This window comes from Dipteris shenzhenensis, chromosome 29, assembly GCF_047967505.1.
Source record: "Dipteris shenzhenensis isolate YYH24624 ecotype China chromosome 29, Dip_SZ_1.0, whole genome shotgun sequence".
NCBI lineage: Eukaryota > Viridiplantae > Streptophyta > Polypodiopsida > Gleicheniales > Dipteridaceae > Dipteris > Dipteris shenzhenensis.
The window spans coordinates 4,024,645-4,050,778 of NC_141624.1; the positions used below are offsets into that span (position 1 = coordinate 4,024,645).

A 26,134-nucleotide genomic window follows, 5' to 3' on the forward strand; every position below is an offset into this window, starting at 1 on the left:
GTATGTTTTTATTAGGAGGACTTATATGCCATTTACATACAATTTATAAAATAGCAACGTAGTGTAGTTTATATGCGTAGATTTATGGAGGGGTGTCTGAATATTAATATCGAAAAATGTATACATGCACGAGGGGTTTAATTAATTACATGATAAGATTTAAAAAAGAGAGCAAGAATAGGAGTATCTTTAATGTGAGAAAATGGAAAGTCTTATTTGACAACTTGTGTCAAAACTCCACAGGCACGTGGGCATATGCAACACAACCAAAACCTCTAAAATGGTCCACTAAAGGCTTTCTCCCATGCCATGCCTGATAGGGAGTGATTGTCTTCAAAGCCTTTGTAGGAGCCCGATTCAAAACATAGTTGGCATACATGAGGCCTTCAAGCCAAAACGTGTGAGGCAACTTCTTACTAGTGAGCATGCATCTATCCATCTCCATAAGAGTGCAATTCTTGCGCTCAGCTTTGCCATTATGTTAAGGTGTAAGCCTCACTGTAAGCTGTTGCATGATGCTTCTCTCCTTAAAAAATGCATCAAACTCATGAGACATATACTCCTACCCTCTATCTGTGCGAAGTGTCTGCACCTTGAGTCCTGTCTCATTCTCAACCATAGCCACAAAGTGTTTGAAATGCATAAACACTTGTGATTTTGCCTTGGGACCATAGACCCAAGTGTAGTTGGTGAAGTCATCTATGAATGTAACATAATAAAGATAACCCATAAAAGCAGGTGTCCTCATGGGACCCCAGACATCATTGTGAATAAGATGTAATTTGTATGTAGCTTTCACTACACCATCCTTCTTGAAAGGAGATCTATGCATCTTGCCAAGGATGCAACCCTCACATTCATGAGGAGGAGGTGACTCTGAAGGAGGCAATGCATCAACCATATCATGCCTCTGAAGTGTCATTAAGCTGCCATAGCTCATGTGCCCATACCCGGCATGCCATAACTCCGCATTCTGCATCGCAGCAGTGGGAATGCTCACTGATAATGCAAGATCGGATCTTTTTTCATATAAGTCAAGCTGAAAAAGGCCCCGATACAAAGTGCCAGACAACATCAAAGCATAGTCATTCTTTGTCTCTGACTGCGCACTTATCATCATCAAATACAACCTGAAATCCTCCTCTATTAAGAGAGTACACTGAAAGAAAATTCTTCTTTATGCCTGGTACATATAGGACATCTGAAATTCTGAAATCTTTGCCATCAGTGGATGTGAGAATAAGGTCTCCCACTCCACACACTGAATAAGAAGAATTATTTGCAGACGTCACGTTCTTTTTGGTAGGTGGAGGATGCAGAGATGCAAAAAGACTCTTCTTAGAAGTGATATGCTTTGAAGCACCACTATCAAAATACCAAGTATTTAGTGTCTCATTGACAGTGAGAGAGCATGCATCCTTTGAAGTATCATAACTGCAAGTCAAAAAAGCACAAGAATCATCATCATTAGGGGCTGTAGCATCTGAACTACCGACTGAAAAATCTGAGTATCATAACTGCAAGTCAAAAAAGCATAAGAATCATCATCATTAGGGGCTGTAGCATCTGAGATGAAGCAAGGCTAGACTCTGTGGCTACACTTGTCACTCCTACAGCTGGAGGTAGAGGTCCAAATGTAGCACAAGTAGTTGGAGCTGCCACTCCAGGAGCTCCCGCTCCAGGAGCTCCCACAGCAGAGCAGAAAAGGTGGGATTCTAGAGATGCACAAGCTCTATCAGTGATTTCTCTCTCTGTCGAGAGGTTCATTATACCCCACATTCGGTCATGCAAGACATCAAAGGCAGCTTAGGAGAATCTGTAAAAAGTGGCAAAAGTCTGCAAATTGGCTCGTACTGACTCCAGAAACGCTTGCAAACTTCCAAAATGCTCTTTTACTTGCAAAATTGCAACCCAAATGCAAAAGCCCGAATTCTTGTGGGAAATTGCATACAAAAGAGGGCAAATGGTCTGAACGCCCCAAATGTTGCACAATTTTCACTCTGCCTACAAAAGCCCCAAATTTCACTGCAAAATTGCAGTGTAATTGCAAAAGCCCCAAATTTTCTCGACACCTACAAACCAATTGCAAACACTTGTACGGACGGGAGCAAGCAGCAGTACAAACCTAATGTGCAATATAGATGACTGTACTATTGTATGGCAGTATGGCCAATGGCAGCGCAGTTGTACGGCAAGGGAATGCAGGACAATACGGAACTGTACAGGCTGCGCTTGTACAGTCAAAAGCATACAGACTGTACGGCGAAACCGTACGGTAGCCGTACACTTGTACGGACAACAAGTGCGCAGATACAGAATGGTACGGTTGGCGCTGAAGCAATTCGCATGTGCGGCGCCAGAGTACGGACTGGCAGTCCGTACATTGTATGGACAAGTTGCTGCAGGCTTGATGATGAAGCTGTATGGATGAATGGCGCGGGAGCTGAAGTGCAGGAGTTGGGAGCAGGGAGCAGGTCCGGGAAGAAAAGCTGCTCTGATACCAAAAGTTAGAGATTAGACCGTGGTTAGGGGAAAAACCTCTAAGAGGGAAAAGTGCCCCCAACACACTTATTACATTACATTGGCCACTGCCTAGAATATAGTAATAATTCTAACATTTAATAAATTTGCACATGCTATACGGTGTTAATGAAGAGTGCCCACCCTTTGACCATTGGGAGAGACTATAATGAATAGTTTCACATTGACACATAGACCTGGGAGTAAAGAGAAAGCACACTCTTTTTAGTCAGGACTCTGCATTTAGAGGCTAGTCTTCGTGTTGCTCAGACTTGAAACTCAGTATGATAAGCTCATAAGTATATGCTCTCATGTGTGGGTTTGGGCTTGTGGGAGAGCTTATATTTATACAGTGTCTTGGCACCAGGGTTGAGCATTGATGAAGGCAGATGTTAAGACTCATAGTAGCCAGTCCTGGAATGCATTATGACTCGATACTTTTCTATTTCTCTCAACTCAAAGGAAAACTTGATGATTGCAGCTCATCTACATTCACGAGTGACTACATGCAGAAAGAAGGAAAAGGTGGAAGACGGGACAGAATGGGAGGGAGGGAGAGGGAACGGGTAGGGTAATGACATGGAATAGCTCCCTAGGCTTTCGCTCCAGCTGAGTGGTGATGTAGATAGATCAGAATGGGGTGAAGGGAAGAGACACATGCCTCTATTCTTGAGCTGATGGATTTGATGTTGCATGATTCCATTTTGAAAATGCAACATGTTATGTGGCAAAGTGCCACAAATCTCTCTTCTTGGATACCATTATGCAATGGTAGAAGATGGTGTGCTACATTGATACAGATGGAAGAGCCAATGTCTTCTTGGATAGCATTACACAATGGTGGAAGGTGGTTTTCCATTTACCTGCGACAAAGTTGATGACAACCTGTCTAGTGGATTGGGATATAGTTGTCTTTCATCATAAAGTTCTGCTTCCAACCATGTGGGCTTCTCAAGGTTCAAGGTGGTAAAGTGTGGGGCTATATCTGTATTCTCAATATGTGGAATCTCCAGGAAACAATGCTTGAAACAGCAATCCTACACAGAGGCTGTTTTTGAATCTGAGCTAAAACCCAAGACTCGTATGTAAAAGCAAGGTACTCCTTGGCATTGCTACCTGGAGACATTTAGGCATCAGTAGGCCAATAATCTTGATCTAGAGGTGTTGTTTGACCGTAGTTTAAATTTGTGGAAATAGTTTTGTGGCGTTTCTTTATTTCTTTTCAAAACCATTCTTCCTTTCTTCCTATCAAGGAAAGCGAAACCAGCTGAAACGTGGTCCTAGTGGTCAAAAGGTGTTACCAACACCTCAAGTTTAAATTTACGGAAAGAGTTTTGAGGCAACTCCTTTTCAAAACCATTCTTCCTATCAAGTACTTTGCGCAAGACAACCAGCAGAAGCCTGGTCCTAGTCGTCAAAAGACCTTACTTAGGTGAGACTTATCTATCCATAGCTCTAGGTGAGACAAACAATAGCTATATGAAACTTTATTGGGGCTATTATCTAAATGGCAGGCTACTGCAACTTGGCTCATCCATAGCACTAGCAACTCATAGTGCTCCTGAGGACCTCTTAAAGAGCTTGGGCTCCTTCCTTTATGCAAATTTTTTTATGGTAATGAACTATTCCTGAGAACTTTGCATGGATAAAGAACTCTACATTTCTGAAGCATTGATTTACACTTGCTGAGTTTGTTAAAGAGAGAAGAACTCGCAGAAGATGCCACTTGCAATGACTCTTAAAGCTATCACCAACATCAGCGCACACACATGTGATGATGCATGCATTTTTTTCCATTGGGAGGGAAAGATTTGATGCCTGTATGTTATGTTTGTATCCCTTAACATTTTCTGTAATATTGTAAAGCTTATGCTACGATGCTCGCCATGTTCAACCCAAGTGAAGGCCTCGTATAAAATTGATCTTATAAGCTTTTATGATGGGAGCCCTAGTGGGTCAGGTTTTGTGGCTTATCGTAATTCCTTCTTGTACATGGCAGCTTTCTTTCCAGATGTGGACAAAACAAATGCAGGATATGCTGAATGCTAGGAAAAAGGGCGATCTTGCTTTCCGTGAAAAAGATTTTATAGTGGCTATTGAGCGGTATTCTGAAGTATGTTCACCTCTTGTCCTCCATCACCATAGCGTAGTTTGCATGGGCTCCATGCTAATATTTGGCGAGTTTCTCTGCCTAACTCATTTTGTTATTCTCACTAATACTTTTTTTCTTAGGAATTTGTTTTCATTTGCGACATGTAGATATGTGTGCGCGTGCATGTGTGTGTGTGTTCATGAATTGTCTTCCGTACTTATTGGGCAGTGTTTACAGGAGAAAGAAAGAAAGAAAGTCTATTAATGTCCATGGGAGTCTATTAATGTCCATGGGAGACCAACAGGTCTTATGGGACAGCAAGAAACCATCTAGTACATCTGCTTTAGGGAGGGCACATGGCAGCTTCCAGGGAGTGGGAAAGCAACCTTAATTTATTTAGAGTACCTACATAATAGTCTAAAAGAGTAATCAGCCATACATCAGTTTAAGACTGAGAGTCTTTTGGTTTTGATTTAAACTCTTTGATTAATGCTATGCCTTCACAATAAACTGCCCATTTTCCATCCTTTCTGGCAGCCCTGACTTTAGCTAATTCAGCTGCCTTATTCGTGAGTTGAGCTTGTGTAAGCTCCTCAGCTATCCATACTTTGGTACCCTTCAGCTTGTAAGATTGTCGGAGGAGCTTTATCCGCAAATCTTTTGACTTCAATGTAAGGATGACATGACTTTAAGAATGCTCAATAGAAGCTGGCCTGGAATCGTCATCCTCCTCCTCATCACCATCCATCCATTCAATGTTGGGCAAGGCTGCTTTGATCCTTGTCAATATTTCACTACATGTGTCCTCCTCTTTGAACCAATCTTTTGGGAGTCCCCCTATTCTGAACCCTGTAATTGATATTATATTCCCTTGCATGATAATTGACTGGAAAAGGAAGTTTAACTGTTTTGGAGACTATATTCAGGCATTTGCAGCTGTAGGTATGGGTGATCCTTTGCTTTTAAATCTTCAATCTATGTAGTTATGTAATTTACAAGTTTCCTGAGCAGGAGTGGGGAACTTCTTGTGTTTATGCAGCTCCATCGAATTGATGAGCTTGCATATCTTTCTCCAAAAGTAATGACGAAGTTTGAAATTTTGTAAGAACTGTTCCTTGTAATGTAAAGCAGCTCAAGGTTGGCTATGTCATTTATATTTTTCCTTTCGGGAATGGCATAGCTTAAATTGCACACAGTTAGACGTTATTATGTCTAGCCTCATGTTCTTAAATCTCATTATTTCTTGCTTTGCTGTCCTCTTCCACAATCATTTCTTTCTTAGCGGTCTGTACTTCATTGTGAACTAGATCTTTCATTGTAGAGACTAGCTGGGGGGAAGGGGGGGAAGCCTTGTAAGATTTTACAGCCTCATCAATTACTGCCTGCTTGCTAGGTCCCTCAAGAACCTGAATTCTAGCTATTGCATCTGCCAGTTGCATCTTTAACTCACTTATCTGCTCCTCTAAATAAAAATTATGTTCATGGTGCCCAATTATGGGTCGGTCCAGGCCTCCTCGTAAGTACATGTGTGCATACAGAGAGGGTGTCTTGGCATATCGGACATGTGTATACGGAGAAGGTGTCATCGCTGCAACTGTGGCATATCAAGCCTTCCTAGCTGAGGCTGCTGGGGTCGAGGGCGGGGGGGGGGGGGGGGGCGGGGGGTGTTTTGAGGAGAGGCTTGGCCATTCTTTAAAAAAAAAAAAAACTCACCCACTCATTTTTTTAAAATAAAAAAGGTTCGATCCCCAAGGAGAGTAGAGGCAGGGCGGCATCCCCTTGATAGCTACATTCATTGCTGGCCATATCTGTTGCTACCCCCTCGCTGAGCTAACCCCCCAACTAAGTTGGGGGTGCGGTCCAGCTGGGGGTTAATGTACTGGCGGTGGCTGGAACTCGTCGCGGTGGTGGTGTTGCTGACGACGAGGAACGGGGGTGGTGCTGTTGCTGATGCTAGGGCAGCTAGGGCAGCTACTGCGGTGACAGAGGTGTTGCTGCTGCCTTGCGCTGTTGGTGTTGCTGCACTGGTGCTGCTGTAGTAGGCGGAGTAGGCTAGGTTAGGCGGAGAGAGAATGAATCTTGTTTGTATTCTTTTCACATTTTTGACTCAAGGGTAATTTCGTAGGTTTGTTCTCCCTAAGATAGACCAAATAGCAAATGAGATGTTTGCATGGTTTTGAACTAGGCTTGAAATATAGGGACAACTCAAAACATTCGCTTACATTATTGGAGCATGCATTTGTGATTTGGCAAGCACGCTCAGGCAAAGTGTCCTCACAACAAATTGGTAATTATAGAGACTAGATTAGCTGCAATTCATCTCTCTCTTCTGCTACTGGTCTTCAGCGACACCTGGATGGACTTCAAGTCTTCTGTGATACACATGACTTGAAGGTCAACCTTGGAAAAACCAAGGTGATGATCTTCAACACTTCCAGACCGTGAACGGGTCCGACGTAAGGTGCTCGCATTCGGAGACTAAGTCCGGAAACGCCGGGCCCTTACACTAGTATAAGAAAGTCAACTTTAGGGTTGACCTGCCGTGAGTGTTCGGACGTTTTTTGGGCGAAGTAGCCCCCACGGTGCCTAGCGGCCAGCCACTACTATAAGAAAGTCAACTTTAGGGTTGACCTGCCGTGAGTGATCGGACGTTTTTTGGGCGTAGGAGCCCCCACGGTGCCTAGCGGCCAGCCACTACTATATGGAGGATAGTGCTCTCTCATGCTAAGTTGAGTTGAGGATGAGGAAAACGTCAGCGGCCGTTTATGCTCCCTCTTGCTTGTAAATATATTCTGTTGCAATCAAGTGCGTTCTTGCGACCGTTTGGCACTCCATCTAGTACCGCTCTGCCAGTAACGTCATCATGCCATCTTGTGGGTTGTGTCCTCGTGGTGCACGTTGAAGCGCACGCACAGGAAAGCAAAACGTGGGACGGGTTGAGGGCACGTGAAAGCGAGTGGGGAACGGTGAGGGCCATTTGCATTCTCCATACCACTGTACAAACCGTGAACCGTTTGGGTACCGAACCGGGACATTGGGATTGCCCGAAGGGGTCTAACGTGCCGACCCACGTAACGGCCGTTAACTGTGAAAGGAAGTGGGCTGAACAGGACGTTGCGCGGAGGACGTTCCTGTGGGTCTTGGAGACCCGTGTGATCCTGCAGACCAAGGTGTTGAAGCCTAAGGGCTTGCCCAGTGGGGCGTGTTGCTAAGAAGGGTAAAACGGTGGACGGCCCGGGCAGGGGTCGTGTCGGGACAAGCTGCGCATAAGGGGATTTGGTATCAGCAGAGACGTTAAGGGAGGCTGGGACTCGGAAACGGGTCCGACGTAAGGTGCTCGCATTCGGAGACTAAGTCCGGAAACGCCGGGCCCTTACACTTGGTATCAGAGCAAACCTCAAGGTATCGCGAGCCTTCGAGGAGGATCCTGTATCGAGGTATGGCGTCACGTGACGGACAAAGTCAATCATACGCACAAGGGAAGGATGCAATTCTACGGGCAATGAGAAGTGGGAAGTCGGAGATGGAAGCCGCAGTGGATGTGATGAGGGCCGTTCCAGAGTGGGTGAACGTCCTCTTGAGCAAGGACATGGGGTACTTGCAGCGGCTCGTGTCGCGGTATGACACGGAGGGGAAAACGGCCAAGTGGCGCCGTGAATTCATGGTGGTCTTCAAGTTGGTCATGCAACTCTATGTGAAGAAAGAGTTGGAAGAGGATGCGGAGGAGTCCGGGAGCGAAACGGAAGATGAAACGTCGGATGAGTCGGAAAGCGGCTCGGAAAGTGACAGTGAAGATGAGGACTGGGAGGAGGAAGAAAGACGCAGGTGGAGTCAGGAATGGTGGCAGGCCCAAGCAGAAAGGAGAACAGGATCTAAAACGGCGGCCAGAGAGACCAAAGGGATGTCCAGTGAAAACAGGGAAGCGGAACCGTGTCGTGGGAGTGCAAGGTGCGCCCCAAGGAAAACGATCGGTAAACAGGTGATGGACAGAGAGAACGGCGCGGGAGCCGTGAGACACGAAGGAAACGGCGCAGGAGCCGTGAGGTGCAAAGAGAACGGCGCAGGAGCCGTGAGGTGCATGAGAAACGGCGCGGGAGCCGAGAGGTGCATGCAGGGTGTGAAGCCCCGAGAAAACGGCGCGGAAGGCGCGAGATGTGGAAGCAGTGACGCTGACGCGAGGGTCACGTTTGGGAAGACGGGTGATGCAGAGTCCCGAGATGCTATAGGCGTGGTGAAGACCCAAGGCGCGAGAAGCGCGAGAACGGAGACCAGAGGCGCGAGAAGCGCGGTCACAGGGACGGGAAGCGCGAAAGATTCGAGTGGCGCAAAGCAAAGGATGAGCAGTGCCGTTGTACCAAAGAAAGATCAAACAAACGCTCAAGGTGAGGTGGTCGGGACGAGGAGCACACAAGGAGCAGGCCGAAGACCCAGTGACGTGGTAGGCCCGGAGAAAGCTCAAAGAAATGCTCAAGGCGTGCGGATGACCAAGGAGAACGTGAAAGGCATGGCAACGGAGATGGGACGCGCGAAAGATTTGAGTGGCGCGAAGGAAACGAAGAGCAGTGCCGTTGTAACAAAGAGAAATCAAACAAACGCTCAAGGTGAGGAGGTCGGGAGAAGGAGCACGGAAGGTGCAGGCCGAAGACCCAGTGACGTGGTAGGCCCGAAGCAAACTCAGAAAAACGCACAAGGCGTGCAGGTGAACGATGAAAACATGGAAGGTGCGGGAAGGAAACGGGAAAGTGCTCAAGGCACAAACGGAGGAAAGGGAGCGGAAGCGATAAGAAACGGCGAACAGGTGCAGGATGGAAGCTTGGAAGATGAAGTGGGATGGCAAGTGGAAGCTTGGGATGAAGAAGAGGAACGGCACTGGGGCAAGGTCAAGCGAGCGATCAGAAGCCCGTGGCAACGCAGAGGCGTGTGCAGAAAGGATGCCGAGAGGGAAAGGGAAAACGACGATGCGCCGGAGCATCAGGTGGAGCCAAGAGACATAAAGGGAAAACGGATGTGGACAGGTGCAGGTCCAGTTAGACGCAGAGGCGTGACCCGAAGGGAAGCCCTAGGGCAGAGGATGAAGCAAGAAGAAGAAGAAGAAGAAAGGGAAGCCCTAGGGCAGAGGATGAAGCAAGAAGAAGAAGAAGAAGAAAGGAAGAAAGCGAGAGGGAAAGGGAAAACGACGATGCGCCGGAGCATCAGGTGGAGCCAAGAGACATAAAGGGAAAACGGATGTGGACAGGTGCAGGTCCAGTTAGACGCAGAGGCGTGACCCGAAGGGAAGCCCTAGGGCAGAGGATGAAGCAAGAAGAAGAAGAAGAAGAAAGGAAGAAAGTGATGACGGCCAAGGGGATGGAAGGACGTGTGATGAGGCCAAGGCGTGAAGCGCAAACGGCGAAGGATGAAGCGGAAACGACGGAAGACGAAAGGGAGACGGCGGATGGAAAAGGACCCAAGGCAAGGCAAGGTAGAACGGCGGGAAGGATCAAGGAAGGGATGAGAAGGCCACGGTTTCAAGGAGAAACGACAGATGAAGAAGTGGCCAAGGTTAGTCAAAGAGGTGGAAGGTGGATGCATAGGTGCAGGGTGACATGTAGGCCAAGGGAGCAGGATGAGGTCAAGAAGGACCAAGATGAAGAAACAAAGAGGAGAACGGGTCTAGGTTGGGGAGCGCGAAGAAGATGCAGGACGGAAGGTCCAAGATGCAGGAACGTGCGGTGTTCAGGAGAAGAACGTGATGAGAAGAAACCGCGACGAGGTGGAAGGACTTGTGCAGAACGGGTAAGGATGAGAAGAAGAGGGTCAGGAAGAGAAGTGGTGCGAAGGGTGAAGAAAACGGCGAAACGCACAAGTCCAGTTCTCCCAAAACATAAAATCATCTCTTGGGTGATGCACCAATATTCAAAGTCTGCGTGGCAAGACGCATGGAAGGAATGGAAGCAGTGCGTTAACGTCATGATCCGACTGGAAGAGTCAAAATCGAGTCTAAGTATTGGCTCGCATTCTTTTCCTCCTTGTTACTTGGGCTTATTGCCTAAGCCAATGGAAAAACCAAGGCTGGAGCGACAGTGCTACCACTTCCACTTCTAGTACCCGCGGACCAAGTCTCTCCTTTTTTATTCTTTGGTCCGTCCAGTAGGCATGTACGGTAGCCCGTGGTGGAGAGCCAATCACAGAGTGGGCTCGAGTCGAGCGCCTACAGATACTGATGTTTGCTCGGATGATCCGCAGCAAACCATCGGTGCCACACCAGATCATTCTAGCAGAGTTCGGCGCCTCACCTCTAAGCTCGATGCGGCTTTCCAGGCTATCACTTATCTACATAGAGTCAGGGATTTCAGCTCCTCCGACGGTGGCCTCCGCCTACCTTGGCTAGCCCTATCCTCCTCTATGGCCTTATCCGTTGATGGGGACCAGCGATGCTGGTATAGTTGTCTTTCCAGTTGGTTCACCCGACTGGGCCTCGACTTAGACCAGTTGCCTCCTCAATACCGCCTCGACGCTCCACCATCTCCCCTCTCCCCCACTGACCAGGAGGTTAACCGTCTCATTTGAGTGGATCTGCTCCAGCTCCACACCTGGCGGACATGGTTTCTTCACCCCGAGCTTCCTATGAAGCTCGACTTCTACCGCCGACACTGCCTCCAGATCTCATAGGAGGGCTTCATTACACCTCTGGGTTACACACAGCTTCATCTACCACATGCGCTCCGGATCTCCCTCGGTCAGTTTAGGGTTTCGTCACACTGATTACGGATCGAGAGCAGGCGCGCAGAGGGTATTCCACGAGAGGGCCGCCTTTGCCCACTTTGCGACTTGCAGGAGATTGAGTCGGAGGAGCACTTTGCTTTCAGATGTCCTATCTATTATGCCATTCGAGGCCGGTACCACCATCTCTTCTGCGATGGATTCGGCCCCCTCCCACACATGCTGCAGTTCCTGGATCAGCGATGCCTAGCCGCTTTCTTACATGAGATGACTCGCCACTGAGATACCTCTCTCTGAGCACGGCGACACACGCAGCACACATAGCGTGAGGACACCCAACGGCCCATCACTGATTTCTTCCAGTCACAGGATACCTCTCCTCAGTCTAGCCAACGACGCGGACGTGAGAGAGAGCCAGAGCCACGACAGCTGCGCCAGTGGACAGACTCACACATCCGGGTCCATGACATCTCGTCTCTGCTCTCTGCCTGCCCCACCGGGGTTACCGTTGCCCTCATCCACAGGGCCACCCGCCGCCCCCGACGATCGAGCTCGACTAGGCCGCGTGACGTCAGAGGCCAATCATCTATCGCAGGTTTTTTCCGACCTCCCATTTGACGGCCCCTCTATAATTGGTCTCTGACGATCACCACCTGTACATATATATTGTATCTCCCCCCTCTGTCCCATTTTTGGTGCCTCCCCTTCTTTTTTGTATCATCTGGAGGTAGACACATATTTTTTGTATCAGGACTAGACACACTGTCCTTCATAACCTCTTTTTTTGTAGAAACGGTTGGTTGGCCCGTTTTGAGACCGCCACCGTTATGCGCATTGTAGCAGTTATCTTTAGTCTCATAGACCTTCACGGTCTCCCGAAGACTTTAATAAACTTTCTTCTCTCTCTCTCTCTCTCTCTCTCTCTCTCTCTCTCTCTCTCTCTCTCTCTCCGCCCCCCCTCCCGTAGCCTCTCCGCCCCCCCCTCTCGTAGCCTCTCTCCGCCCCCCCTCCCGTAGCCTCTCCGCCCCCCCTCTCGTAGCCTCTCCGCCCCCCTCCCCGTAGCCTCTCTGCCCCCCCCTCTCGTAGTCTCTCCGCTCACCCCTTCCCGTAGCCTCTCTAGCCCCCCTCTCGTAGCCTCTTTGTTAGCCCCCTCCCCCCCCCACTGTCCGTACTTGCTCCCGCTCCCGTCTGTACCTGATCCTGCTCCCACTCTTGTTCGTACTTGTACTTGCTTTTCGTCCCGCTCACGTCCGTACCTGCTTCCATCCATCCATACCCGTACGCTCGTACTTGCTCCCCCTAGCGGGTTGTAGCAAGCTCTTGAATTAGGAACCCCTAGCTAGGCTGAACCCCGGCCCAACTAGGGGGTTAGCTCAGCCAGGGGATAACAGGAGATATGGCCAGCAAAGCTTGGCCTAGCCTACCTTTCTCCTCTTCAAAAACCCCTTCCACTCCAGCAGCCTCCAGTAACAAAGCCAGATACTCCACAGTGGCAGCCGAGACGCCTTCCCCGTATGCACATATATATGAATGAGGTGGTTTTTTTGACCGACCAATTCTTGGATGTCATGAACAAATTTACTTCCTACAGGATCAAGTGAGAGAGCTGAGGATGCAGCTAACGGATGTCATAGCTAGAATTCAAGTCTTGGAAGGACCTTGTAAGAAGGAAGTCATTGACGAGGTTATAAAGTCATGCAATGCTTCCCCTTCTACCCCCCAACTAGTCTCTACAGTCAAGAATCTAGTTCATACTGAAATGCAGACATCCAAGCAAGAAGTGACTGTGGAGTTTGATGCAAAGGTCAACAAAGCTGATATTCAGGAAGAGATTAAAGAACATGCAGCTAGAAAGGATGCTTCGAAAATCAGAATTGGGGGGCTTCCAGATGGATGGTATAAAGAAGATGAATCTTTTAGTGATACCTTAGCACATGTCCAAACAGCCATGCCTACTATTGACTGGACAGCAGATGCCGATGACAATCCTGACAACCTAGATGATGACAGTGAAGGTCGAGTAGTTCATATTGGTCAACGTAATGGCCATGCTATCATTACTTTCAACTCACGAGACATACGTATAAAAGTTCTGCGACAATCTCACAAGCTGAAAGGGACGAAGATATGGATAGCCGAGGAACTCACCAAGGCTCAACTGAAGGATAAGGCAAAGGAATTAGCAAAGGTTCGGGCTGCCAGGAAGGACGGGATAGCACTCATTAGAGAGTTTAAATTAAAACCAAAAGACTCTCAGTCTTAAACTGATGTAAGGCCAACTATATATATGCGTGTATGTTTTATCTAGGCTACAATATAGGTACTCTCTAAATAAATGGAGCTGCTTTTGCACTCCTTGGGAGCTGCCCTGCACCCTCCCTAAGCTGATGTTCTAGATGGATTTCATGTTGTCCCATAGACCTCTTGGTCTCCCATGGACATTAATAGACTTTCTTTCTCTCTCTCTCTATCTCTCTCTCTCTCTCTCTCTCTCTCTCTCTCTCACACACACACACACACACACACCCTTTTTTTTTTTTTAATAAGTGAAATCTTTATATTTTTGTGTGGGAAACCTCAAAAGAGGTAAAAACCCACCAATAAGTACAAGAAAAAAGTTTTACAAGTAAAACCTCAGAGCAAAAGTCATGAGGTAGCCAAGTAAAAAGTTACATATCAAGCTGGAGGAGAGTCAAACACAGCATCCTCCAGCTTCAAATTGTTCTGCTGTAAAAACTGATGCAGTGATGAAACCACACCATCAATAAAAACCAGCTGTTTTTTGCCCTTATGATTCTTCTTGATATAGGCTGGTACCCGAAATTTTTGAATCAGAGGGTCAAAAACCTGTTGCAACATGGGATGAAAAGATTCCAGTAAAAAAGGTACTTCTGCATCCCTGACAGAAGAAGGCTCTGGCACAGGCATCAAAGGCGGAGAAGCTAAATCAACATCCGTATCTTCCGATGAAAAAGCTGTATCTGATGAAGGAGGGTGCAGCATTGGAGCTTCATTCGGAGGATCAATCTGAATATAAGCAGGGGCGGTATCCTGAGAGAGAGCATGCATGTCATCCTGTAAATGGCCCTCTATAAGGGGTACATCCATATCCTGAGTAGAAGAAAACTGATGGTGCTCAACAAGGGTGTGATCCTGATCTTCTTCAGCAAGAGGAAGATTTGCCTGTGATTTATCAGCCTTCATCCAATAGTGCTTCGGAGCAATAGAGAGCTTCGCCAAAGAAGCCATAGCAGAAACCGGAGGAGAAGGGAGAGTAACCTTGATAGCTGAAGAAGGAGCAGGAGGTATGGGCCTGGAAGTAGAAGGGCAAGCACGTGCAAAATGACCAACCTGTCGGCACCGATAACAGGCAGTGGGAAAAGATGCAAAATGGAGCCTAATGCGCATCGGATGAGCAAATCCCAAATCAAGATCCAGAGTAGATGGCACGGGCTGCATCATATCCCACAAAATGCAGAGACGAACATCACGGGAGGCTTGCAAAAACTCCTGTCTCGGAATATGAATAGGCCTTCCCCAAAAAGCCGCAAGAGTTGGAAGATGTTGAAGAAGAGGCACAGGTAGCGCTTTGAGAGTAATCCAAACCGGACAGTGAGTCAGAAGCGTTGCGGAAGGATCGAAAAGCGGGTCCCAGGGCATAACATAAGCAAAAAAACCAGCTCCAGGGACACCAGCATCACTGACAAGGCGCTCTACCACCTCAGTCGAAGAGCAGTGGGCATAGTAAAATCCTTTGCCGTGAAAAACAAAGGAAGAAATACAATCCCGACCTATTGCAACATCAGCCTATTGATGGAGCTGAGCTGAAGATAAAACCCTACCCATGAAATAGAGGCAGACTCCAAATTGCTGAGCCTGTCGAAGACCAGAGACCAAAAGGGCAGAGTCCAAGGAACAAACAAGCGGGAAACTCGGTGAAGGAACTTCTATGATAGAAGTAGAGCATAATTGACGAAGAAGATCCAGCTGGAGTGAAGAAGAAGGGCCAGCAGAAACATCCAGCTTTGCCGATTTGATGAAGGGGGGGCAGACAAACCACCATGCTTCCGTCGGAGAAAAACACGGGCGGGAGGAGTAGTGGCAAAAGGAAGCATCGAGGCGGAGAAACCGAAAGGAGAAGGAGGCTGCAAATTGGACGGTACAAGCTGTACGGTCGCCCGTACAGTCTGTACGGAAGGCTGTACAGCAGCCTCGAAACTCTGTACAGGGATGTCCACAGGGCACGGTAACTGCAGGGGAATCTTTACGGAGGTCTTTACGGGCAGGAGTACGGAAGGCCGTACAGTTGACGGCAGTTGTACGGAAGGTCGTACAACCTACAGCAGTTGTACGGAGGACGATGCAGAATGCAGGGGCGTGAAGGGGAGCGGTACAGACGGAAAGACGGAGGAGGACAAGGTTGGCAGGGCAGAGGAGGTCTCCATCGGCAGACTTTCTCTCCACACACACACACACACACACACACACACACACACACAGAGTCCCAGGGAGTACCCCGGTTGTCGAGGCACACATTGCGAGCATGCAATTTGTTATTGAAGAGACATCTAGATGGGTTGACGTGGCCAAACGAGAACCCGCAAGGGTAATCGTTTCAACTACCCTCATGGAGCAGCAGTAGAGAGCCAGCAAGGCTCTCAACATTAGAGTACATGGGATCCCACGCACTGAGGCTACACTAATGGCAGATGCGACTGCTTTCGTGGCTGCTACTCTAGGTGTGATTGAACACAGGATGTTTGGCGAATATCAAGATCTGTAAGTAACTGTCGAAGCGAGACACACTCTACTGTAGCGGTGAAGGTTGCCCTGTACTCAGCCTCACAGTTGGATGTGGCAACTGTTGATTGCTTCTTGCTGAGCCAAGAGATACATGAACTGCCAAGCAAAAAACAGTTGCCGGTATGTGACACTGTGGTGTCAGAACAACCTGTCCAGTCACTATCCGTGTAAGCATGCATGGTAAGTGAACCCTGATCACCGTAGAAGAGGGCCAAATGTTGAGTGCTTCTGAGATATTTGAAGACTCGCTTCATTGCCTGCCAATGTTGTGAACTGGGCATGTGCATGAACTTGCTGAGCTGGGATACTGCATACTGTAAGTCAGGTTTGGTGTGGCATAAGTAAATGAGACATCCGCTGTCCCTCAATGTGTCAAGAAGCCATTTGGGAACTCTTTGTTGTCTATTGACAGCTCTTTTTTCAATCACTGCATCATGAATAGCGGGATCATTTTGTGCTGGAAGAGGAACCTGCAAATCAGCATGGGGTGCTGGCTGATCATTGCTTGTTGGAGGGCCTACAGGAGGTTCATGTTGCTGGTCAAAGTCCTCCTCTGAGGGAAGAAGAGGTAACCAAGAGTCAAAGGCATCAAACATGTCAACTTCTGGCTTAGCTTTGCAGTCCACAAGAGGAGAAGCTGAATGTTTAGCAAAGATTACATCTCTACTAACAATAATCTTCCCAGTATTTGGTTGGTACAACCGATACCCTTTGCTTTCCTGGCTGTAACCAATAAATCTGCAGTTGATTGCCTTATCATCAAGCTTATGTCTCAGCGGAGATGGTACGTGGACATATGCAAGAGACCCAAAAACTCTCATGTGTGAAAGTGAAGGCTTCCTGCCTTTCCATGCTTCATAATGTGTAACAGTCCTCAATGCCCTTGTAGGTGATGTATTCAGCACATAGTTGGCACACATCACTGCATCAAGCCAAAATTTATTGGGCAAGGACTTGGCCTTAAGCATGCATTTGGCCATCTCCATAGTGGACCTATTCTTTCTTTTAGGAACAGGATTATGCTGAGGAGTGTAAGGAGTAGTGCATGAGTGAACAATGCCCCGTGAAGCCAAAAATGCATCAAACTCCTTTGACATATACTCTCCCCCCCCTATCTATGTTGAGGGTGACAAGCTTGAAAGCATGAGAACACTTCAGATTTGGCTTTTAAAGCATATGCCCAGCAATATCTTGTGAAGTCATCAATTAGAGTCATGAAATATTTCTACCCTCCAAGTGGGCCATAGACATCACTGTGCACTAGCTGCAATTTCCTTTGTGAGAATTTTGGACAATCCTTTTGAAAAGAAAACCGATGCATCTTACCCAAAAGACAAACCTCACACACATGTTTGGAAACTGTGTGAGTTTGAGGTACATCATTTGCCATGTCCTGTGAATGTAACTTGGCAAGAGCTCTATAATTGAGATGACCCATTCTCTCATGCCAAAGATGACTTTCATTTTTTTTTTTCAAAAAAGAGACTTCTATTAAGTAAGAAAGAAACCCGCTAGAGCAAGCTCTGTGCGGAAATACACCATGCTAAGCATGTAATAAAAAACACCTTAGAGGAATGAGCTAGAAAGAAACCAAGGCTGAGGCTGAAAATGCCATCTCAACCCTGTAAAAGTCTCAGCTAAGAAGGGAGAGTCTCTCCAATCTCTGAGAAAAGTAACTCTCTTGGAGGAGGCTGCTCGAGATGATCCCTGCATGGTCGCCCAAGTGGCCATCAGAGTGTGTATCGTATCTGTCCGAGTATTGGCCAAGATCTGAGAAGGGTGAACCTGAGAACCCTCCAAAGCCTCAGTGTATCTGGCTCTCCAAATGTGCCATGCTGCAATGCTAGCTAGGATCTCCCATAGAGAGTCGACCGAGGAGTAAGCAGCCTTGAAAAGAGTGGCCGGAACATCCTCTAGAGAGCACGACTCCACAAGGTGTCGTCGGATGTGAAGAGCCCAAGAGGAGTCAAGTCTCTCAAAAGATACCTAGGGCCCTGAAAGTGTAAGCCAAGCCACTGATCCCCAGGTCATATAGAAAGGTAGGCGAACAAAAGTGCCGAAAAACTCTTGCAATCCCCTTCCATATGATTCTTGCCTATCTGCAATCCCATAGGCAGTGCTGTATTGTCTCCAAAGCAGAAGGGCAGCGAGGGCAAGAAGGGTCAGCTCCGAACTTGGATCTCCAATGGTTCACTGCTATCCCACCATGAATAGAAAGCCAAAAGAAGAGAGTGATTTTTCTATTCCGGTGGGATTTCCAGAGCCTCTGCCAAAAAATTCTCTGCAAGTCAGCAGAAACCTGAAAGTTCTCCCAATGAGGAGCTCTGGTAGGCTTCCAACCCCTAGAGCTGAGCTAGAATTTCCTGGCATTACTGACCATGTAACGAAAGAAGGGGATGCCCTTCTCGGTGCCCTTCATCTATCCATTCCCATTCCCCAGGGTCCCACTGCAAAAACTTAATTGGGACACCTCCATAGAGCCACAGTCTCCATGAGCCAAGGGCGAGGAGAAGCGGGTCAGGATCCAAGTACCACTGTGAAAGAGAGCCATGCTCCATGAAGCCCACTATCTTGACTGTCTGAAACGGTACCTCCAACAAGATATCGTCTGTGGATCTGGACAGCCTGTCCCCCGAAGAAACATCAAATACTAAGGCATCCTCATGTGGGTCAAGAAAAGCAATCACCTCTAAAGGAACTCCCAATCTGGAAAATGCCCCCATCTAGGTGGAGCAAGTAATAGGCATGTCATCTGTGTCCACCCAATCCAAGGGCAAGGCTGCATCAATCTGTTGGACTCTCCCTGCACTCCCTCTAAGATTAAGAACCATCTGGGCCTGTGGGTCTGCAGGAAGCTTCCTGAAGGCTTTCCATGCTCCCACTGTAGATGCAGGGCCCCTCTCCCATCTTGGCCACTGCATGTAAGGAGAAGCTCTAAGTGGTCTGCCAAGCTCATTCAAAATCCTGTCATTCCACATGATAGGCTGCCTTTTAATCTCTTCACGGGTGGATGGGGGAATCCTGCGAAGAGTACTCGTGAAGCTGGCCCATGCTTTCAGGATAGCAACCATAAGAGGAGAAGAGGGAGACCTGAGGTGGGTTGTGGTGAAAACCCACCTAGTACTGTGTGTCCAATCCTCTCCTAAAGTGGGCGTGCGAGCATCTGATAAAAAAATCCTTCCAAGGCTCTTGCCCTGGCATAAGCCCTCTCACAACGAACTTGCAGAGTAAAGCTCTGCACTGTAGATCTGGGTCGATGATATTCAAACCCCCTTCTCTTGTAGGAAGAATCAAGGTCTCCCAAGCCACCCTGGCTGTAACATCAGTTGTGCCATCTAGACCACTCCATATAAAGTTTCGTACAGGCCTCTTAAGCTGAGTGATACAATCCCTAGAGAGTCATGGCTTGGTTGGGCTCTAAACCCAAAATGCAGAATGCCGTTTATTGGCTAAGATGGCACCGTACATTGCCTCTTATCTGATGCCCCTTTGTCTTGGCTCTTGGGTCGATCTATCCATCAAGGATGTCTTCTCAGTGCCTTGCTATTTGCTACTACCACTCATCCGATGTTGATGCATATGGATGCCTTGGTCTCTCTGCAACATTTGCATGGCATGGATTTGCTTGGAGGTGTACCTTTTGTAAGCCAGGCTTATGCAGATGAATCATGACACTTAGGAATTCTAAGTCAGATGTCGTCACATTATGCAGGCACTTGATCTGTATGGTCGTATTGCTCTCTGATCATGTAGTGCTCCATTGGATGGCATATTTCTTTGCCATAAGAGAGATAGTGGCTGCTTTGAAAGCTCTTTCATAAGATTGATTATTGGAAATTATCTATGTGGCCACTTCATTGTTTGCCTTTGAATTGTGCAGTCCATTCTCATGGTGTATGTGCAGTTCTATTTGCTGCTTATTTTTTGGACTGCATTGGACATTGAGAAATTTATGTTTAAGGTTATGGAGTCTTTGGTGCACTAAAACTTCGCAAGGCGCTCCGCCTCCCTAAATACAGTCACATGTGTATGCCCAAGATGCACGGGGCTTGAACATTCTAAATATTTATAATCATTTGTTAGCTCGCAAAGTCAAGCTGTTGCTCACCTTTTTGGAGCAACGTCAGCCCTGGACACCTACGCTTTCTTGCCTAATAGGATCTCTTCGTATGGAGGCTTTTGGCTATTGGATTGGCATCTATGTGGTTGGATTTTGGGTGTCCCTTTTTTAACCGTTTGATTCACGATTGGCAGCAGCTCCTGGCTCACCTGCGTTGGTCAAGTTGGCCTCTTGATCATGGGAATACATTCCATCTATAGAGCATCAATTGGAGTAGAGTGTTTGATCTCCCTGTGGCTCACCTTCAGCCTTGCAAGGCACATTTTCTGCATCGTTTGGGTATTTCCACTGTTGCAGATGTGGTGGATGTGCTGCACGCTTTCTTTCCCTCAAGCCAGGAGACAATATTGTTTGGGTTTGCATCACAAGCCTATTGGTATGTCATTACCACTATGTTGCAATCTTTCCAGCCTGTACCCCGAATGTTTTCTAACTCTTCCTCTGTTGGATTGGAAGTTGGACCGAGGGATTCCGGGTCAAACCCCTTTCTCCTTTGTGGATCTTTCAGCCAAAAAGGCCTATCATCTATTACTTTCCCAGCTGTGGGTTCAAGAGCATGGTAATCAGAAAGTCTCTTGTTGGGTGAAAGACTTGCCTCAAATGCATATGGAATAGTAAACTTCCTCTCAAGCAGTGGGTGTTTGAGTGCTGCTTTTGGTGGGTGCATTACTAGTGGGCTCTTTGTTGGCTACTAGGCGTATTGCCTCCTCGGCTTGTCCTACATGTTCGAACCCGAGGGATACTGCGTTGCATCTTCTCTGGACTTGTCCTACTACTCGTGATCTTCTTTCCAGATTGGCAGCATTTTTGTGTGCTGATTTTCTTAGGATTTCATTTGGCAGGCATTTTTGGTTATTTAAGAGAGATGCCTCCAGACCAGATTATAATCAGTCCTTTTTTGGTGTCGTTACTAGGCTCTGTGGCCCTTATCATGCCCGTAACGTTTGCATTCCTCGGTGACTGTCTATGCTTTCTTTTGTTCCTCCTTCCATCAGTCTCTTCAAGATGCTTATTTCCTTGGAGACCCTCCTCTTGCCTAGCTGGAAGTTTTTTATCACTATTTCTAGTTTGTAGAAGTTGCTCCTTTATGGGGAAGCTATGAATGTACATTCCTTTATAATGAAATAGTCCTTTTCACCAAAAAGAAAAATTGTGTGTGAGATGCGCACGCATACATATATTCTGTCCAGTGTTGAGACGTTTGAAACCACTCAAATGCCGAATGCCATTTAGCAACTATGGTTATGCACTCCTGTTGGGTTCACAATGGTGAACTTCTTGTTGCTGGTGAAAAACCTTGAAATGGGGTCACGGGTGCTTATGTAAAGTGCTAGCTAGTGCTGAGGCATTAAAATCACTATTATCTCTCATTCTATCTCTGTCCATTTCCACTCTAAGCTTTGCTTTTCTGTATTTCTTATTGGTTTGCAAAGTTAGATTTTTCAATTGGCAAGTCTATTCTAACTTTCTACTTGTAACGGATAGAACGGAGTGAAAAAATAAGCAAATGGAAAATGGTATGGCACTAAACCCTGTGGGTCATAGACTGCACACTAGAAGTTTGTATGGCGTGTGTTCCATTGTAAATAGAGGGCAAAGAACATGTTCTTAGCTTTGTCATGTTGCAGTTTATCAATGGAGGAGCCATGGTCTCTCCTACTGTTTTTGCAAGGCGCAGCTTGGCTTACCTCATGATGGACCAGCCTGATCCAGCTCTCCGTGACGCGATGCAAGCTCAAATTGTGAATCCTGAATGGCCCACTGCTTTCTACCTGCAGTCTGTAGCACTGGCAAAGCTCAACATGCAAAGCGAAGCAACAGACATGCTTGATGAGGGATCTAGTTTAGAGGCCAAAAGACACAGTATGAGAAGCTAGCAAGTTATGTATTTTGATGTGAAATGAATCTGATGTTGTAATGAGACTGCATGCAAGATGGTGATGGACTGAGTTGTTGAGCTCTCCAAGTGTGGTGTAAAAATGTGGTTCTGTTGCTTCGCCTTGGAAGGGTCACCTGTCTCCTACATTTTGGAGTTGACATGGCATGTTGGTTTGACCCTCGTGATTTGCTTTGCTAGCCCTATTCTTTTGTAATTTATGGATCGCGATTATGTCAGTTAATTAGAGTCCAAGATTACGCTATAAAGGATCATTTCTAGTATGAATTGGCAATTGATGAACGCCAAGTGCTGAACTCTGTTCTTGGAGCCTTGTGGAAATAAATGGGATTGACAAGCAGTTTTGTAATGATATTGAATTTTATCATATCAATGCCAGCAGTAGTACTGCCACTCCAGCATGGATGAGTTTGGCCTGACTGTCTTGGTTAGGCAAATGCCGGACACTTGAATATTGTATGGGGGCAGAGACAACATCAACACAGGTTTTGATCTTGGCATGCAAACTTACATTGAGAACATCAACTACAATTTTTGTTATTAGGATTTTGGAGCACTCTGTGGTGATGTTTAAATTATTGTGGCATGGAGGCATAGTGTGGAAGCACGTGAAGATAGGCATTTGGGTGGATTTGGTGGCCCAGGTTTGTTTGCTCAACCATGAGGGCGTAAACCCCAAGTGATGCTTACAACAATGATTGGAAGATAGGATTGCTGAATCTTCTGTTTCTCCTTTTTTTGATGCATCATAGTATGCAGCTATTGCATGCTGAAGGCAGATTTTGACCATGCTTGATGCCTGATGTATAAATCAGGTTATCCTTTGCTTATACAATCCATCAAGTTTCATTAAGGGCTCTTAAGTGTAGGGGATGTAAACATGCGTATTTTTTATCCATAGATGAAATTGACTTGAAGCATGCCTTTTGCAAGTAATGCGTTGTGAAAAGTCCCATTTGGACAATGCGTGATTTGTCTTTCAAATGAGTCAAGATAGTGGCTTCTGAGGTAACAGCTGAGAGAGCATGAAATATAAATTCGTCAATTTATACCGAGGTTGTACTTCATTGCCTCAAAGTGGTACCTCAAGATTAAATGCAGGATTTACATAGCTTAGGTGTTTATGTTTTGCTCGCCCATGAACCACAGTTCCAAACTGAAGTTTTGAATGTAGAGAGTCACTTGCCACTTGATTTGTATGTAAGGTGACCTTGCAGGCTGCCATCTAATTTGTGTTGGACTCCATGCTTTATATGGAAAGTAGTGCAGCATGATTACAAGTGACATAACAAACAAGAACACCCTTTTGTAAACTTCCAAGAAATAAGGCTATCATTGGCTCCAGAAGGGTAGGAGTGCACTTGTAAGTAATATTATAATCTAATAGTATGATTGTATTCTTTTCCGAGGCTGCATGTGTGCAGGAATTGTCAAAGGACGGTACTGTAGGAGTCAAGTACTTCTTGACCAATCTAACTAAAGAATCGAGCCTTGCTTGTTCTCAAGTTGGATCAAACACCCAACCAAGAAAGCCACACTCGCATTTACAGTTAAATGGTCCTTTTCTTGGTGGTGGATTCTAGAGCTTGATAGGGTGAGTTACCTCAACCAATAATGTGCACTATGGTACTTGAGATAGAACATCTATCAACACTTTGACTGACTTGTTTCAAATCCACGTCTCTCTACATAAGATCTAAGAACCAATCTAAAGCTAGTCGGCTTAATTGAAACCATCATGAGGTCACCTCAACCATCATACTTTGAAGATTTTATTTAGCAAAGTCCTTATTGACTGGTGTTCTACAAGGACAACCATTCCTATGGGACATACCAATCAATGTAATTAGCTCCTATCCCTAGCCACTTTCGTGATTCATGTGTTAGAAATCGACCAATAGAGGGTACGCACATCGGAAGGCTGATAGAATAGCCCATGAGCTTACATAGTGTGTGTGTGGGAGTGTGGAATCACAAACTTCTTAAACTTATGTGCATAGCATAGATGTGTAGACTTATCAATAGACAATGAACCAACTAGATATAGAAGACACCAAAATATATTTCCATCCAAAGCCATGGACAAAATACAAAAGAACTAGCTAGATCCAGAGCCCCACCAATGGTGTGGTCTTGTGATCTTACCACAAGGTACTTCTATATGTCTGGTATCTCTGGACTCAAGCTTGCATGCTCCACCTCAAGCGTCTATATACTTTTTGTCCCGAATGATCTCAACAAAAGCTGTTTCTTTCTGCTCCTCCAAAAGCTGCAAGGTTGGATGAATTATGAGGCCCAGGGCCTCTTCTTTTATAGGCCCAAGGCCTACTCAAAATGACCACTTTGGTCAAGGGCCTATTGGTCGACTTTTGTCTACCCTAAAAAATCGATTGGTTGTTTGTCCCTACCAGGCCAACCAGGGCCCTATATAAGGGTCCTTCTTGGCCCTTTCAATGTGATCCAGAGCATAAAGCCCTCCCTTTATTGCAAGGTCCAGTCCCTTCTGTCTTGCCATGTAGGAGCTCCATAACTTGCCCGTACACTTGTGCTTTTGATGTGCTTGCATTGCGCCTTTGTTCTAGCCTTTGGCCATTTGTATCTATTTCGCACCTTGCTCCCAGTCCTCCGTACTATCCCGTACAGTTGTGTTGTCAACATGTACACCTGTTGCAAACACCAATAGCCCAAAGGTATCATTCTAGGTTCTTCAGGTTCCTTGTATTCCTTCAGATATGAACCTTGGATTGTTGCACGCATGACATCCATGATGTCCATGTGGTAGTCCCTTTTTGTGAGGTGTTGCCCATGTGGCAGCCCTCTCTCTGTTCTTACCCCATATGGGGTCTTGTAGATGGGGAGGTGACCTTTCCAACATCATGGCATCAATATTGGTCGATATATGTATGTTTTGCATTGTGGATCAAGGGCATCCAAGGTTCTCATCCTTTTGTGCAATCCCAATCAATTCTCCGCCTTGCCAAGCTCATTTAGGTGTCTTTTGTCCTTTTCTTACACCTTCATTGCATGTTCCAATGTTAGTAGGCACGAATTTGAGGGTGGTTAGTGACTTTGAACTCTCTCATAGTTATAGCTAGAACAAGTTTTTGCTCCACTTTCAAAAACAACAAAATAAAAAATAGGGGTTTTAGACTCATTGCAATAAATTGCATGCTCACCTTCTCATATTCAATGTGATATGCTTCATGGTGTTCTATGTTACATTTTTGCATCTTGTTGCCATTGAGAGGTTGTAAACTCGGCTTAACGTACATTTTAGTCTCCTAAAGTCTTATCTAAACATTCCCAAACAAATTGTTATTTTAAAAACATTATTGATGATAAGGTTTCAAAAACTTGTGTGATCCTTTTGGATTCCAAGATGTCTTTTATGGCATCCTCGGAAAACTTTCGAGGATCCTAGGACTATGTCCCTATGGTTTTGGAAGTCATTGGATTTGGGCATATGTTGACATCACAATTTAACCACTTAATTAAGCATGATTTGATCATTGGGTTAACAATTCTTTCCTTTCAATGATAGCATCAAATTATTACATCGCAATAGTTAATGTTCACTATCAATCTCCCTATAATAAGATGTATTTTCTTAGGGATATTGGTTTATCAATGGGGGAGCACAAAAACATAGTGCTTGAGAGGATTAGGGGGAGATGGGAGTAGAGAAAGCTCACCATATGTGAATTTCAAGGTTAACAATTGGTTCCAAGAGTAGAAGTGGGTGTAGGATCTAGAAATGAGAGTTTCTATCAAGGACAAACATCAAACATTAGATATAGGGTAAGCGAACTTAGGGATACTGCATAGCAAGGGGTGTATAAGATAGGGTGTAGGGTTCAAAGGTTGCAAGGAGGGATTCAAGGAGGTGCAAATGATGCAAGTGAAGTAGGAAATAGGGTAGATTATAAAGATTTTAATGAGGTTTTGGAAGAAAAGGGGTAGTTTTCCCTCCCTAATGTGTTGTGACAGGTTGTGGAGTTGA

General features: G+C 46.2%; 1 protein-coding gene across 1 annotated transcript in view; it reads left to right on the forward strand.

The window, feature by feature from the left end:
* Nucleotides 1–22,998, forward strand: part of LOC147882325 (serine/threonine-protein kinase BSK1-like) — a 173,685-nt gene extending 150,687 nt beyond the window's left edge. Inside the window, exons 9-10 of the mRNA XM_087400973.1 lie at nt 4,520–4,633; nt 21,866–22,998. Of these exons, the coding sequence (XP_087257099.1) occupies nt 4,520–4,633; nt 21,866–22,114 (363 nt within the window). The 3' untranslated portion in view covers nt 22,115–22,998. The remainder of the gene's footprint in view (nt 1–4,519; nt 4,634–21,865) is intronic.
* The last annotated feature ends 3,136 nt before the right edge of the window (nt 22,999–26,134 follow it).